Source organism: Papio anubis, chromosome 14, assembly GCF_008728515.1.
Source record: "Papio anubis isolate 15944 chromosome 14, Panubis1.0, whole genome shotgun sequence".
Classification (NCBI taxonomy): domain Eukaryota; kingdom Metazoa; phylum Chordata; class Mammalia; order Primates; family Cercopithecidae; genus Papio; species Papio anubis.
Window position 1 is genome coordinate 64,327,242 of NC_044989.1, and position 18,442 is coordinate 64,345,683.

Here is an 18,442-nt window from a genome sequence, read left to right on the forward strand (position 1 = left end):
GCACAGCGTTCAAGCTCTGATAACGGACAGACTGCCTCCTCAAGTGGATCCCTGACTCCCGTGTAGCCTGACTGGGAAACACCTCCCAGTAGGGGCCGACAGACACCTCAAACAGGCAGGTGCCCCTCTGGGATAAAGCTTCCAAAGGAAGGATCAGGCAGCAATATTTGCTGTTCTGCAGCCTCTGTTGGTGATTCCCAGGCAAACAGGGTCTGGAGTGGACCTCAAGCAAACTCCAACAGACCTGCAGTTGAGGGACGTGACTGCTAGAAAGAAAATTAACAAACAAAGGAATAGCATCAACATCAACAAAAAGGACATCCACACCAAAATCCCATCGATAAGTCACCAACCTCAAAGACCAAAGGCAGATAAAACCAAAAAGATGGGGAGAAACCACAGCAGAAAAGCTGAAAACTCCAAAAGCCAGAATATCTCTTCTCCTCCAAAGGAACACGACTCCTCGCCAGCAAGGGAACAAAACTGGATGGAGAATGAGTTTGACGAGCTGAGAGAAGCAGGTTTCAGGTCAGTAGTAACAAACTTCTTCAAGCTAAAGGAGCATGTTCTAGCCCATCACGAGAAAGCTAAAAATCTTGAAAAAAGATTAAATGAATGGCTAACTAGAATAACCAGTCTAGAGAAGAGCTTAAATGACCTGATGGAGCTGAAAACCACAGTATGAAAACTTTGTGAAGCATACACAAGCTTCAATAGCCGATACGATCAAGCAGAAGAAAGGATATCAGTGACTGAAGACCAAGTTAGTGAAATAAAGTGAGAAGACAAGACTAGAGAAAAAAGAGTGAAAAGAAATGAACAAAGCCTCCAAGAAATATGGGACTATGTGAAAAGACCAAATCTACGCTTCACTGGTGTACCTGAAAGTGACAGGGAGAGTGGAATCAAGTTAGAAAACACTCTTCAGGATATTATCCAGGAGAACTTCCCCAACCTAACAAGGCAGGCCAACATTCACATTCAGGAAATAGAGAACACCACAAAGATACTTCTTGAGAAAAGAAACTCCAAGACACATAATTGTCAGATTAACCAAGGTTGAAAGGAAGGAAAAAATGTTAAGGGCAGCCAGAGAAAAAGATCAGGTTACCCACGAAGAGAAGCCCATCAGACTAACAGCAGATCTCTCTGCAGAAATCCTACAAACCAGAAGAGAGTGGGGGCCAAGATTCATCATTCTTAAACAATTTTCAACCCAGAATTTCATATCCAGCCAATAAGCTTCATAAGTGAAGGAGAAATAAAATCCTTTACAGATAAGCAAATGCTGAGAGATTTTGTCACCACCAGGCCTGCCTTACAAGAGCTCCTGAAGTAAGCACTAAACATGGATAGGAACAACTGGTACCAGCCATTGCAAAAACATGCCAAATTGTAAAGACCTTCAATGCTAGGAAGAAACTGCATCAATTAACGGGCAAAATAACCAGCTAGCATCATAATGATAGGATCAAATTCACACATAACAATATTAACCTTAAATGTAAATGGGCTAAATGCCCCAATTAAAAGACACAGACTGGCAAATTGGATAAAGAGTGCTACATTGATGTGCTACATTCAGGAAACCCATCTCACATGCAAAGATACACATAGGCTCAAAATAAACGGATGGAGGAAGATCTACCAAGCAAATGGAAAGCAAACAAACAAACAAACAAACAAAAACAGCAGGGGGTTTGCAATCCTGGTCTCTGATAAAACAGACTTTAAACCAACAAAAATCAAAAGAGACAAAGAAAGCCATTATATAATGGTAAAGGGATCAATTCAACAAGAAGAACTGACTATCCTAAATATATATGCATCCAATACAGGAACATCCAGATTCATAAAGCAAGTCCTTAGAGACCTACAAAGATACTTAGACTCCCACACAATAATAATGGGAGACGTTAATACCACTGTCAACATCACACAGATCAACACGACAGAAAATTAACAAGGATATCCAGAACTTGAACTCAGCTCTGGACCAAACAGACCTAACAGACATATACAGAAGTCTCCACCCAAACTCAACAGAATATATATTCTTCTCAGCACCACATCGCACTTATTACAAAATTGACCACATAGTTGGAAGTAAAGCACTCCTCAGCCAATGTACAAGAACAGAAATTATAACAAACTGTTTCTCAGACCACAGTTCAATCAAACTAGAATTCAGGATTAAGAAACAATCAAAACCGCTCAACTACGTGGAAACTGAACAACCTGCTCCTGAATGACTACTGGGTACATAACAAAATGAAGGCAGAAATAAAGATGTTCTTTGAAACCAATGAGAACAAAGATACAACATACCAGAATCTCTGGGACACATTTAAAGCAGTGTGTAGAGGAAAATTTATAGCACTAAAAGCCCACAAGAGAAAGGAGGAAAGATCTAAAATTGACACCTTAACATCACAATTAAAAGAACTAGAGAAGCAAGAGGAAACACATTCAAAAGCTAGCAGAAGGCAAGAAATAACTAAGATCAGAGCAGAACTGAAGGAGATAGAGACACAAAAAAACCCTTCAAAAAATCCATGAATCCAGGAGCTGGTTTTTGGAAAAGATCAACAAAATTGATAGACTGCTAGCAAGATTAATAAAGAAGAAAAGAGAAAAGAATCAAATAAATGCAATAAAAAATGATAAAGGGGATATCACCACCGACCCCACAGAAATACAAACTACCATCAGAGAATACTATAAACACCTCTATGCAAATAAAAAAGAAAACATAGAAGAAACTGATAAATTCTTGGACACATACACTCTCCCAAGACTAAACCAGGAAGAAGTTGAATCCCTGATTAGACCAATAACAGGCTCTGAAAATGAGGCAATAATTAATAGCCTACCAACCAAAAAAAGGCCAGGACCAGACGGATTCACAGCTGAATTCTACCAGACATACAAGGAAGAGCTGGTACCATTCCTTTTGAAACTATTCCAATCAATAGAAAAAGAGGGAATCCTCCCTAACTCATTTGATGAGGCCAGCATCATCCTGATACCAAAGCCTGGCAGAGACACACACACAAAAAAGAGAATATTAGACCAATATCCCTGATGAACATCAATGCAAAAATCCTCAATAAAATACTGGCAAACCGAATCCAGCAGCACATCAAAAAGCTTATCCTACATGATCAATTGGGCTTCATCCCTGGGATGCAAGGACGGTTCAACATACGCAAATCAATAAATGTAATCCAGCATATAAACAGAACCAGAGACAAAAACCACATGATTATCTCAATAGAAGCAGAAAAGGCCTTTGACAAAATTCAACAGCTCTTCATGCTAAAAACTCTCAATAAATTCGGTATTGATGGAACGTATCTCAAAATAATAAGTGCTATTTATGACAAACCCACAGGCAATATCATAATGAATGGGTAAAAACTGGAAGCATTCCCTTTGAAAACTGGCACAAGACATGGATGCCCTCTCTCACCACTCCTATTCAACATAGTGTTCGAAGTTCTGGCTAGGGCAATCAGGCAGGAGAAAGAAATAAAGGGTATTCAGTTAGGAAAAGAAGAAGTCAAATTGTCCCTGTTTGCAGATGACATGATTGTATATTTACAAAACCCCATCGTCTCAGCCCCAAATCTCCTTAAGCTGATAAGCAACTTCAGCAAAGTCTCAGGATACAAAATCAATGTGCAAAAATCACAAGCATTCTTATATACCAATAACAAACAGAGAGCCAAATCATGAGTGAACTCACATTCACAAGTGCTTCAAAGAGAATAAAATACCTAGGAATCCAACTTACAAGGGATGAAAAGGACTTCTTCAGGTAGAACTACAAACCACTGCTCAGTGAAATAAAAGAGGACACAAACAAATGGAAGAACATTCCATGCTCACAGATAGGAAGAATCAATATTGTGAAAATGGCCATACTGCCCAAGGTAATCTATAGATTCAATGCCATCCCCATTAAGCTACCAATGAGTTTCTTCACAGAATTGGAAAAAAATACTTTAAAGTTCATATGGAACCAAAAAAGAGCCTGCACTGCCAAGACAATCCTAAGCCAAAAGAACAAAGCTGGAGGCATCATGCTACCTGACTTCAAACTACACTACAAGGCTACAGTAAACAAAACAGCATGGTACTGGTACCAAAACAGAGATATAGACCAATAGAACAGAACAGAGCCCTCAGAAATAATACCACACATCTACAACCATATGTTCTTTGACAAACCTGACAAAAACTAGAAATGGGGAAAGGACCCCCTATTTAATAAATGGTGCCGGGAAAACTGACTAGCCATAAGTAGAAAGCTGAAACTAGATCCCTCCCTTACACCTTATATAAAAATTAATTCAAGATGGAATAGAGATTTAAATGTTAGACCTAAAACTATAAAAATCCTAGAAGAAAACCTAGGCAATACCATTCAGGACAGGGGCATGGGCAAGGACTTCATGACTAAAACACCAAAAGCAATGGCAAAAAAAGCCAAAATTGACAAATGGGATCTAATTAAACTAAAGAGCTTCTGCACAGTGAAAGAAACTACCATCAGAGCGAACAGGCAACCTACAGAATGGGAGAAAATTTCTGCAATCTACCCATCTGACAAAGGGCTAATATCCAGAACCTACAAAGAACTCAAACAAATTTACAAGAAAAAAACAACCCCATCAAAAAGTGGGCAAAGGATATGAACAGACACTTCTCAAAAGAAGACATTTATGCAGCAACAGACACATGAAAAAATGCTCATCATCACTGGCCATCAGAGAAATGCAAATCAAAACCACAATGAGATACCATCTCACACCAGTTAGAATGGCCATCATTAAAAAGTCAGGAAACAACAGGTGCTGGAGAGGATGTGGAGAAATAGGAACACTTTCACACTGTTGGTGGGAATGTAAACTAGTTCAACCATTGTGGAAGATGGTGTGGCGATTCCTCAAGGATCCAGAACTAGAAATACCATTTGACCCAGCAATCCCATTACTGGGCATATACCCAAAGGATTATAAATCATGCTGCTATAAAGACACACACATACATATGTTTATTGCGGCACTATTCACAATAGCAAAGACTGGGAACCAACCCAAATGTCCATCAATGACAGACTGGATTAAGAAAATGTGGCACATATATACCATGAAATACTATGCAGCCATAAAAAAGGATAAATTTGTGTCCTTTGTAGGGACATGGATGCAGCTGGAAACCATCTCAGCAAACTATTGCAAGAACAGAAAACCAAACACTGCATGTTCTCACTCATAGATGGGAACTGAACAATGAGAACACTTGGACACAGGAAGGGGAACATCACACACTGGGGCCTGCTGTGGGGTGGGGGGAGGGGGTAGGGGGTAGGGACAGCATTAGGAGATATACCTAATGTAAATGATGAGTTAATGGGTGCAGCACACCAACATGGCACATGTATACATATGTAACAAATCTGCATCTTGTGCACATGTACCCTAGAACATAAAGTATAATTTAAAAAAATTAAAATTTGCAAAAAATTTAAAAAAAAAACAGCATGATATGGGTACCAAAACATATATAGACCAATGGAACAGAACAGAGGCCTCAGAAATAATACCACACATCTACAACCATCTGATCTTTAACAAACCTGACACATATAAGCAATGGGGAAAAGATTCCCTATTTGATAAATGATGTTGGGAAAACTGGCTAGCCATATGCAGAAAACTGAAACTGGACCCCTTCCTTACACCGTATACAAAAATCAACTCAAGATAGATCAAAGACTTAAACGTAAGACCTAGGACCATAAAACTCCTAGAAGAAAACATGGGCAGTACCATTCAGGACATAGGCATTGACAAAGACTTCATGTCTAAAACACCAAAAGCAATGGCAAAAAAAGCCAAAATTGACAAATGGGATCTAATTAAACTAAAGAGCTTCTGCACAGCAAAAGAAACTATCATCAGAGTGAACAGGCAACCTACAGAATGGGAGAAAATTTCTGCAATCTACCCATCTGACAAAGGGCTAATACCAGAATCTACAAAGAACTTACACAAATTTACAAGAAAAAAACAAACAACCCCATTAAAAAGTGGGCAAAGGAGATGAACAGACACTTCCCAAAAGAAGACATTTATGCAGCCAACAGACATATAAAAAAATGCTCATCATCACTGGTCATTAGAGAAATGCAAATCAAAACGTCAGTGAGATACCATCTCACTCCAGTTAGAATGGCAATTATTACAAAATCAGGAAACAACAGATGCTGGAGAGGATGTGGAGCAATAGGAACGCTTTTACACTGTTGGTGGGAGTGTTACTTAGTTCAACCATTGTGGAAGACAGTGTGGCAATTCCTCAAGGATCTAGAACGAGCAATACCATTTGACCCAGCAATCCCATTACTGGGCATATACCCAAATGATTCTGCAATGAAGACACAGGCACACGTAGATTCATTGCGGCACTATTCAAAATAGCAAAGACTTGGAACTAACCCAAATGTCCATCAATGATAGACTGGATTAAGAAAACGTGGCACATATATACCATGGAATACTATGCAGCCATAAAAAAGGATGAGTTCATGTCCTTTGTAGGGACATGGATGCAGCTGGAAACCATCATTCTCAGCAAACTATCACAAGATCAGAAAACCAAACACTGCATGTTCTCACTCATAAGTGGGAGTTGAACAATGAGAACACATGGACACAGGGAGGGGAACATCACACACTGGGGCCTGTAGGGGGTGGGGGGCTAGGGGAGGGATAACATTAGGAGAAGTACCTAATGTAGGTGACAGGTTGATGGGTGCAGCAAACCACCATGGCACCTGTCTACCTATGTAACAAAACTGCAAGTTCTGCACATGTATCCCAGAACTTAAAGTATAATAATAAAAAAAAAAAAAACAAAAAATAAAGTACTGAGTTGATTTATATAAAGATAATACAACTGTTGTTATTCTGAACAATAACTAAATCCAAACTATATTCTTGGACCAGAAATATTTTATTGGTTCTATTTTTTTGATAGCAGAGATTAGTGGGTCAATTGGTAAACTTTGTTTAAATGGGATCTGTGGATTAGATGGTAATATTAATAATTTATTGTATCAATGTTTTACTGTATTTAATCAGTATACTAAGGTTATATAGGAGTGTTCTTGTGTTTAGGAAATATACACCAGGTGCCCAGGGATAATAGTGCATCATATCTGTCACCTACTGTCAAAGGATTCAGAAAAAATATTAGCATAAGAAATAAAGACGAAAGGAGACAGAAAGGGAAAAAGAGAGAGAGGGAGGGAGGCAGAGGGCAATGTGGTAAACTATTAACACCTGGGGAATCTGGATGACGGTTATATGAGAGTTTTTTATTCTATTCTGGTAATTTTTCTGTAAATGTGAAATTATTTCAAAATAAGTTTTTGTTTTTGTTTTTTGTATTTGTAGTAGAGACAGGGTTTCAAAATAAGAAGTTTTTAAAAATAAGGTTTAAGAATCCTGGCTAACACAGTGAAACCCTGTCTCTACTAAAAATACAAAAAATTAGCTGGGCATGCTGGCAGGCGCCTGTAGTCCCAGCTACTCGGGAGGCTGAGGCAGGAGAATGGCGTGAAGCCGGGAGGCGGAGCTTGCAGTGAGCCGAGACTGCGCCACTGTACTCCAGTCTGGGTGACAGAGCTAGACTCCATCTCAAAATAATAATAATAATAATAATAATTAAGGTTTAAGAAAAGATGTGATCCATTTGGAAATTCATGTCTTTGAAAAACCAAAAGTTATAAATCAAACAGATCTTCACAACATATAAATTACAAAGGCGACACAGAAAAATGACCAAAGCAAAAATTGACCTGGGTTCCAGTATATGTTCCCACACTAGTCACTTTAAGTAAGTCATCTAAGCTCTCTGGGCATCAATTACCTTATCACTGAAATGACGGCATTTAATAAAATGGTCTTTAAAGTTCTTTTCCAGTCTTAAAACTCTATAATTTTCAGTTACTTCTAATGCTCACCTCCTTACTTCTCATACATTTTTATAGAGATACGTTTCAGAAAATTAAGTTTTGTTAAATTCTAAAATTTACATGTTTTTTTTCAATAAACTGAATAATCAGTCTTACTGAACTCATTAATAAGATGACTCAAAATCTTGTCAATTTGGCAGTAGCCACTATACTCACATAATATCCACACCTCCTGGAATAGCAGATGATGATGTGTGCTCTTTGCTGGATGAAGAATCAGTAGTACATTCTGGCTCGGATACAGAATCACTGCTGCAGGGCTCACTATTTGGAGATGCATTTCTTTGAGAGGTAGTGTCAACTGCTATAGGTGTTAGCTCACCCTCACCGAATGCATCACTTATAAACATGCCTTCATGGATTAAATAAGCCACCTCTGTGTCCAGTGAATTATCTTTTGCAGCATTCTTCTGTTGTGAAATGTCTTCCAATTCTCTAGTCCTTTGGTTTTTGTCAAGAACTGAGAGAACAACACTGTGAATGATATTTAATGTTGCCTACAAGAAAATAGGACACACTTTTAAGGGACATAAAATATCTCTTACCCGAAGTTCCCAAAAGAGAATTCTGTGCATGTAATTTTGGACATCTATAATCATAAATGAGTCAAAGTCATGTATATCAGAATTTCTACCATCTTTTATTACATAGGAAAAGTGATGTGAAAAAGAACTGCCCAGGAGAAATGGGTTCACTAAAGCTTAGAAATAAAGTTCCTATATTTTAACTAATTTTTAAAATGGAAATCTCCCTAAAATATGTTGCGTATTTCTCTGACCTCTTAAAAAGGTTACACTATGACCTTTTAAAAAGGTTACACTAAACATAACTTGCCCATCAGAGAATCATATACATTGATATGCCTGCCTAAAAGAAAAGGAATCTGTGTTACTTACCATGCCTAGCCCCCACCTCTCTCTCTCCTTTTCTCATATCTTCTCTCACTTACTCACTACTCTCCAGACATTCTAGTTCTCTTTCTACTGTTCCTTCATTCCAGGATTGTTCCCACCTCAGTGCCTCTGCGGTTTCCATTATCCGGAATGCTTTTCACTTTGATCTTTGCACATATTTCCTTCTCATCACTGAGGTTCTGGCACCAGTGGTCACTTCCTCAAAAAGGCCTTCCCTGACTCTCCACCCAGTAACTTTATCCCATTATCCAGTTTTTGTTTAAAAAAAAAAAATCATTATCTACAATTATCTTTGTTTATTCTAGGTCTCCTTCTACTAGAATGTTAGCTCCATTCCATGACACTATAATCCTAATGCCTAGAATAGTGCCTGGCAAATAGGAGGTGCTCAGTAAATATTGAAAGCTAGGCAAATGAAGAGTAAATTTATGTAAACTAATGTCTTCATGGACAATTAGGAAATAAAGGACTGCTTGCCTATTTTAACATACACAGTTGCAGTCTTAAAATTTGTTTCTCCCTTTCTCAAAACGCTTACTTTTTTTGGAATCTCCACAGTTCTAGTGAAGCACACTCCAACTTCGGGTCTCCAAAATCAAGAAAAGGATCTAAGCTAGTTCAGTTAGTACATGGAAACACCACAATCTGAGCTTAATGATTAGGAAGGTACATAGAAGAGAGAATTGCAAAGAAATAAAGCCAACGCTTGATGACATCGACAACCTCTCTATGAAGCACCTAAAGGCTGATCTACCTCTGTGTATTTTTTTAGTTATATGAGTTAATAAATATCCTTAACTGTTTGAGACACTCTGAGTTGTGTTTCCTGTTATTGGGAACTGAAAGCATTTTAAACGAGCCAATACCCCACACAGTATACCGAAAATAGAGCCTTCAAGAGCTTTAGGACCAAAGTGTCTACTATGGATACTGCATTTTTTTTTTCTCTCTTCATTGCTCACCAACTTCTTCTGTATTGTCACAAACTAGCTGCTCCACTACTGCTGCTTTAATCCTCACTGCTGTCCAATCTTTGATATACTTAGTTCCCCCATCTTGTTTTGCCTCTTTTTCCTTACCTCTTCTGTCTTGCTAATTTTCTTTCTTAACTTTTTAAAATAAAAAGACATGATAGACCTATCCAACATCTATTCTACATCACTTTTCCCATGGTACAACAGCCATGTAATTTGGGTAGAAATAAGCCCACCTTCCAGCTTCAAGTATCAGTTCTAAATAGCCCACTCAGTGTACTCCCAACCTCCTTGCCTCATGATTACCTTAGAGATGAGAAGAAAATCCAGATTTAAACTAATAATCAGTGCACAGCATTTTCCTGATCACAGTGACTGGACATGTGACCTAAACTGGTTCAATCAATTAAAGCCAAGGACTTTCATTTGATGACTGAAGAAGAAAAACTCCAGGTGAAAAATTCTAAATTTGGCTTAATCAATAAAGGAATTTCATTTGGTGACTGAAGAAGAAAAACTCCAAGTAAAAAATAGAAAACTTCTAGGTGGTATAGAATTGTGGCAAATGTGGCAGGCCCAGAACTGATGAAGCCAAGAGGAAAGAGAAAGGCAAAGCTGAATTGGAAACAGAGAAACTAAGCTGGAGAACCAACACAAAACCATGCATGAAGCCCTTCCTGGTCTTGGACTTTTTTTAATTCCCAGAGCCAATACATTCCTTGTATTGCTTAAACTAGTTTGATTTGAATACTTCATTCCTTTTAATAACATCTTGGCTTATATACAGTTATTAAAAATTTCCACATAAAGTATATCAGGTATTCTCTTAGGGATTCTTCTTTGCTGTTTTCACCATATCTACACTTCTAAAGACTTGCTAATTATTTTTTCCAAGTCTAAGGCCATTCTTAAGAATGCCAGAAGACTGGTGTCCAAAAAATAAGATTTTAAAATATATAATAGGTTCAACAGTAGATACATCGTTTACTTTCTGAACTATTACATAGTCTGTAGACAAGTTCATGTTTCAAAAACACCAGGACAGCTAAGCCAAATATAATTTTCCAACCTTGAGAATGGAGTTAATGAAATATCTGATAGTCATATTGATAACCATAATGACAACTGATATTGTCATTCTGAAATGACAGACTAGGATTATTTATCCACACAACAAAATGAAATTTACAAGTTAAGAATTCCTTGAAAAGAAGGTAAGCTGCATTTAAAGCCTGTTATCTTTCTTACCTATAAAAATTAGCCTAATCTATAGGGTGCAAACAATAAACAAGAATTTAATAAAAAGTCAAAATACAATAGTGAAGAATGAAGTATGGAGGTCTTATAATCCTGATTTCCAACCTTACAAGACTATGGTAATCATAACAGTATGGTACTGGCATAAAGAGTGACATATAGAACACAGAGAGTCCAAAAATGAACTCTCACATATATAGTAAAATGTTTTCTGACAAGGGTGGCAAGACCACTCAATGCAGAAAGGTCAGTCTTTTCAACAAATGGTACTGGGAAAACTGAATATCCATATGCTAAAGAATGAAAGTAGACCTCTACCTTATACCACATATAAAAACTAACTAAAATCAATTAAAGGCCTAAATATAAGCTCTAAAAATATAAAACTCTTAGAAGAAAATACAGGGAAAAAGCTTCATGACATTGGATTTGGCATTGATTTCTTGGATATGAAATGAAAAACACAGGTGACAACAAAAAATAGACAAATTGGACTACATCAAAATAGAAAAACTTCTATGCATCAAAAGACACCATTAACAGAGTAAGAAGGCAACCTACGGAATGGGAGAAAATATTTGCAAATCACATATCTGATAAAAGGTTAATATCCAGAATATGTAAAGAACCTCTACAACTCAACAGCAAAAAAACCAAACCACCCCATTAAATAATAGGCAAATAAAACATTTTTCCAAAAAAAGACATAAAAATGCCCAATAAGCACATAAAAAAGATGCTCAACATCACTCATCATTAGAAAAATGTAAATTAAACCTACAGGGAAATACCACCTCATACCCATTAGGATGGCTAGTCTCACAAAATCCAGAAAATACATTTTGGTAAGGATGTAGACAAATTGAAACCCTTGTGCACTATTGGTGGAAATGTAAAATGGTTCAGCTGCTATGGAGAGTAGTGCGAAGGTTCCTCAAAAAATTACAAATAGAATTATCATATGATCCAGAAGTTCCAATTCTGGGGTTGACAAAAATAAGAACTAAAATGGGGCCTCAGAGAGGTATTTGCATATGCATGCAAATATACAGAGGTATATGCATATGCTCCTAAAACCCTTGGAATCTCCAGAGTGGTAAATGCATGTTCATGACAGTATTATTCTCAACAGCCAAAAGGTGAAGGCAACACAAATGTCCACTGACAAATGAATGGATAAGCAAAATGTAGTGTATACACATAGAATGGAATATTATTCATATTAGCCTTAAAAAGGAAGGAAAATCTAACATGCTACAACACAGATGGCACCTTGAGGACATTAAGCTACGTGAAATAAGCCAATCACAAAAGGATAAATATTGTATGATTCCACTTACATGAAATACCTAATAATCAGTACACAGTATGAGTGCTCTATGAGTCAAACTCATAGAGATAGAAAGTAGAATGGTGGTTGCCAGGGGATGGGAGAAAGTGGAAAAGTGCGTGTGTGTGTCTGTGTGTGTGGTATGGTGTGTGTGTGTGTGTCTAGACAGGATCTTGCTAGGTTTGCCCAGGACTTGTGTGTGTGTGTTCGTGGCTGTGTGTGTGTGCAGACAGGATCTTCCTAGGTTGCCCAGGCTGGTCTCAAACTGCTGGTCTCAAGCGATCCTCCTGCCTCAGCCTCTCAAGGTGTTGGGATTACAGGCATGAGCTACTATGTCAGGCCTATATTTGGTCTCTGTCCCCATTCCCTGGCATACAACTCCTAAAACCCTTGGAATCTCCAGAGTGGTAAAAATGTCTTCATATGCTAAAGAGATGACAAACAGCCGAGGGCCCCTACATAGCCACAGGAGGAAGGCTGGTCACCTGAAAGACTAAGGCAGGATTAGAGGGTTAGGACTTTCAGCTCCACCTTGGCCAGAGTTGTTGTTGTTGTTGTTGTTGTTATTATTACTACTTTGAGATAAAGTTTTGCTCTTGTCACCCAAGGTGGAGTGCAATGGCACGATCTTTGGCTCACTGCAACCTCCACCTCCTGGGTTCAAGTGATTCTCCTGCCTCAGCCTCCTGAATAGCTGGGATTACAGGCATGAGCCACCACGCCCAGGTGATTTTTATATTATTAGTAGAGACGGGGTTTCACCACGTTGGCCGGGTAGGTCTAACATGGTAGGTGATCCACCTACCTCAGCCTCCCAAAGTGCTGGGATTACAGGCGTGAGTCACCATTGCCGGCCCAGAGTTATTATGTAATAGGTACAGAGTTTCAGCTTTGCAAGATAAAGAGTTCTGTGGGCCGGGCGCGGTGGCTCAAGCCTGTAATCCCTTTGGGGGGCCGAGACGGGCGGATCACGAGGTCAGGAAATCGAGACCATCCTGGCTAACATGGTGAAACCCCGTCTCTACTAAAAATACAAAAAACTAGCCGGGCGAGGTGGCGGGCGCCTGTAGTCCCAGCTACTCGGGAGGCTGAGGCAGGAGAATGGCGTAAACCCGGGAGGCGGAGTTTGCAGTGAGCTGAGATCCGGCCACTGCACTCCAGCCTGGGAGACAGAGCAAGATTCCGTCTCAAAAAAAAAAAAAAAAAAAAAAAAAGAGTTCTGTGGATGGATGTTTGTAACGGTAGCACAATAGTGCAAATGAACTTAATGCCACTGAATTGTGCACTTAAAAAGAGTTAAGATGATAAGTTTTGTATGTTTATTTTTACCATGACCAAAAAGAAAGAAAAAATACACACTAAAAAAATACAAATAACAGCAACAGATCCTCAAGTTGTTAACAATTACTCAAATATGAAATTTATACATCCCAATAGTTTATTATTTATCCATTCAAAATAAAAATACTATTGAAATATTCTGGATGAAAATTTACACTTTAATTTCTTTTAAAAAGTATAATACTAAATCCCTGCACTTTGGGAGGCCAAGGCAGGTGAATCTCGAGGTCAGGAGATTGAGATCATCCTGGCCAACATGGTGAAACCCCATCTGTACTAAAAACACAAAAATTAGCTGGACATGGTGGCATGCACCTGTAATCCCAGCTACTCAAGAGGCTGAGGCAAGATAATCACTTGAATCTGGAAGGCGAGATTGAAGTGAGCTGAGATTGTGCCACTGCACTCCAGCCTGGCGACAGGGTGAAACTTCATCTCAAAAATATATATATATATAAAATACTAAAGTGACATATAGGATAGGATATCCTTTGTCTTTGAGAAATAAATGCAAAATGTAGGAAAGTAAATTATTAACCCTGGTTAATCAAACAAGAAATTCAAATAGTCTATTCCTGTAATGTAGTACTATTAAAAAACAAAACAACTTTTTCTGATTATAAAAGTAATGCTTCTCTTTGTAGAAAATTCACGGAAAATAGCAAAGGATAAAACTTTTAAATGACATCTAATCTGACCAGCTAAAGAAAACCACCAAAAAAAACAAGGTTTCTCCTTGCTCTGGGAAGATAAAAAAGTTAAAAAAAATTTTTTTTGACATAGCTGAGATCACACTATATAAGTACATCTATATCTTGCATTTTTTTTTTTTTTAAGACGGAGTCTTGCTCTGTCGCCAGGCTGGAGTACAGTGGCATGATCTTGGCTCACTGCAACCTCCACCTCCCAGGTTCAAGCAATTCTCTTGTCTTAGCCTCCCAAGTAGCTGGGACAAACATGTACCACCACGCCCAGCTAATTTTTGTATTTTTAGTAGAGATGGGATTTCACCATATTGGCCAGGATGGTCTCGATCTCTCGACCTCGTGATCTGCCTGCCTCAGCCTCCCAAAGTGCTGGAATTACAGGCGTGAGCCACGGCACCTGGCCCTATATCTTGCATTTTTAACTGAATATCATAATGTATGTATTTTCTCCTACCATTAAAAATCCTTGGCTGTATATAATATTCCATGGTAAAGAATGTGTAAAGCATAATTTATTTTACCATTTCTCTATCGTTAGACATCTGGGTTCTTTCCAATTTGTAGTTATTTTTAAATTCTTCAATAAAAATGAACAGCTTGTAATTAACATTATTTTTCAGTGAAATAGTACTTGATAGAATCACAAACTTTTTTCACAGAAAAAAGTACTGTATTTCATGTCATCTGCAAAGATGTTGTACATAAGTACTAGTTTAAGTGGTCCAAATGTGAAAATGAGCAATTACAACTATAATAAATCAGTTTCCATACTGTACACACATAAAATAATAACTCTACTTAGTTTAACTGACATAGAGCCTTAAAGTGGCATAACTACAGTAAATCATCACTTAATATGGATGATAGGTTCTGGGAGACTGTAACTTTAAGTGAAACAACATACAGCAGGTTTTTGAATAAAACTGTTTCCTTCAATGTTATTGAAAAAAATATTGAGGGAAATGTTTCACTATAATGATGAGTGAAAAAAAAAAATAACTTTGGTATAAGTTGTTTCACTTAAAGTCACAGTTTCCAAGATCTATTCATAACATTGAGGACTTACTGTACTTTAAAAAATTACTGGCAAAAAGTTGGCCAATTCTACACTATGCAATGTAAGAGTTCTATATATCTAGACATGCAATAATTGAAGTGTGTGATGATGAGGTCATGGTCAGAATATAAGAAGTGAAAACATGGTTTAGTTATTGAACCCCTATAGATACAAGTTTGTGTCTATCACTGTCAATAGGTAGGACCAACATTTTAGAAGCAGTCTAAATAAAGCACAGTGAATCCCATTCTATAAAACTTTTGTGAACCTGATTGGAGAGCTTACACATGTGACTTAGCATTGCTCCAATGTGAATAAAGGAAAATTCATGTCATACACAAGTAGCAAAGTCCCCTGCACTATTTAACATGGTACTCAGGAGATGCTGGGGATGTTAACTAGTACATAAAACACAATGCTAACACTTGATAACTCAAAGACTATCTAATTTCACAAATGGCCCCTTCTAACTGTTACACATGGTAATTCCTAATGATTCTATTCTTTTTTTATTTTTTTCATTTTTTGAGACAGAGTCTTGCTCTGTTGGCCAGGCTGGAGTGCAGTGGCACAATCATGCCTCACTGCAGCCTTGACCCACTGGGGTTAGGTGATCATCCCACCTCAGCCACCCAAGTAGCTGGGACTACAGGTGTGCATCACTATGCTTGGCTAATTTAAAAAAATATTTTGTAGAGATAAGGTCTCATTATGTTGCCCAAGCTGGTCTCAAACTCCTGAGCTCAAGTGATCCTCCTGCCTTGGCCTCCCAAAGTGATAGGATTACAGGTGTAATCCACTGTGCCCAGCCTGTATTCTTCTTAAAACAAAGCTATGACCTGTTGGTGATTCAAACTAACATATGAGTCTGACATCTTCTGTAAAATGATATGTGACCTGTTCTTTTTGTTATACTAAGTGGTTTAAAATTAAGTGGCTTGACTAAAGAGACAAAATAATTAAATGTAACACATGATGCTTGATTGGATTCGTGCCCAAAAAGTGAAATAAAAATCTAAATAAATATTAGCAGCCGGGCGCAGTGGCTCACACCTATAATCTCAGCACTTTGGGAGGCAGAGATAGGCAGATCACTTGAGGTCAGGAGTTCAAGACCAGCCTGGCCAACATGGTGAAATCCCATCTCTACTAAAAATACAAAAATTAGCCAGGCGTGGTGGCACATGCCTGTAATCCTAGCCACTCGGGAAGCTGAGGCAGGAGAATCACTTGAACCCGGGAGGCAGAAGTTGCGGTGAGCCAAGATTGCGCCACTGCACTCCAGCCTGGGTAACAGCAAGACTCCATCTCAAAAAAAGTAAATTAGCAAGGTGATTTGAATATGAACAATATATTTTAAAATACCATTATATCAACATTGACTTTACAGAAAAGTTGGTAGTTTGGGGTGATTTTGGGTTGTTTAACAATATTGTACCTCTAGATAACCTAGGAGAACAAAAAATCACCAGAGGAAATATTACTGTATAATATTTAATGTCAAGTAAGCATAATATTTCAAGTTATAAAATAACTTATTAAATTCTTAAAATTGTCAAACTCTGAGATACCTAAATTTTTATTTAAAACCAAGCCTCTTTAGAAAAATTACAAAAACAAAGAAACTGTTTTATTCTAGTTTGATTCTTTATTTACATATTATGTATCTAGAAAGCTGACTTAATTTTAGGGATATTCTGGACAAACTAATATATAAGCTTACCTTAACTCTCTGTAGGAAAATTGCAAACTTAGAGAAAATATCCTTGAGCAGATCAAACCACTGGGGAAAATTCAACATTCTCATCTGATCTGCAAGCCTAGAAAAAAATAATTCAAACAAAAATAATGATTGTCTCTGGGCCAATATAGCATCTACAAACTGGAAGAAATGAGACTAAATACTATCTAATGATAAAATGCAATTTTATCTAGATACCTAAAATGTTGAAGAGGTGTATTACCAAAGAGTTATGGTTTATTTAAATATTTTTAAGACTGATAAGTTAAGTATATCATATATCAATTTCATATGAACAAGCTTTATGACCACTGAATGAATAAACCATAGAGAAGTATGAAGATATACTCTGGAATAAAAATGGAAACACATCTCTGCCCAAAATTTCATAATCTGCTTTTCTAACTACAACTTTAAAAATATCATATGAGAGGTAATACGGAATGGTAGTTAAGAGCACTGGAGCCACAACACAATGCCTTGGTTTAAAATAGCAGCAGCTTATTGGAATTGCTAGCTATGTGGCTCTGGCAAGCGACTTAACCCCCACCCATGCTCCAATTTTCTCATCTAACATGAGGAAACTGATAGAACCGACCTTATGTGGTTGTTGTAAATATTATATGAGTTAATAAAAAATACTTAGAACAATGCATGACACATTTTTAAAAGTACCATGTAAGCAGCAGCTAATATTATTTTGATAGTTGACACAAATCATTAACTTCAAGGTGAAAAAAAGTAATACAAAATATAATTCATTCCCTAAAGATATTTTATAGTACCAAAATGACTTATTACTCTAAATTTTTAATAAATGCAGCTTCAGCTAAGAGTTTATTCTAAAAAGATACTACAACACTTGATATACAGGAAGTTCTCTACTTATATGGATAAAATTCCCTAGGAAAGAAGAAAAACTGACTCTCCACATCCATGGATGTGTCCCAATGACTTAATGTTTTCCAACCACTAACAATTCTCTCATTATTATAGTTGCTTCAACTAATTCTGAAATTGAGTTTTCCCTAGGTAATGGTGTGGAAATTAATACTCCATTCTGTGAGTTTGGCC

At 37.5% G+C, this 18,442-nt stretch overlaps 1 protein-coding gene across 8 annotated transcripts in view; it reads right to left on the reverse strand.

The window, feature by feature from the left end:
• VPS54 (VPS54 subunit of GARP complex) overlaps nt 1-18,442 on the reverse strand; it is a 132,780-nt gene that overhangs the window by 43,051 nt on the left and 71,287 nt on the right. For all 8 annotated transcript variants that reach the window (XR_002516676.1, XM_003908723.4, XM_003908722.4 and 5 more), the window contains 2 exons: nt 17,351-17,447; nt 8,204-8,544 (listed from right to left, as the gene is read on the reverse strand). Coding sequence is in view for 7 of the 8 variants with exons in the window: in XM_003908723.4 (XP_003908772.1) it covers nt 8,204-8,544; nt 17,351-17,447 (438 nt within the window). In the remaining variant the exon portion in view is untranslated. The remainder of the gene's footprint in view (nt 1-8,203; nt 8,545-17,350; nt 17,448-18,442) is intronic.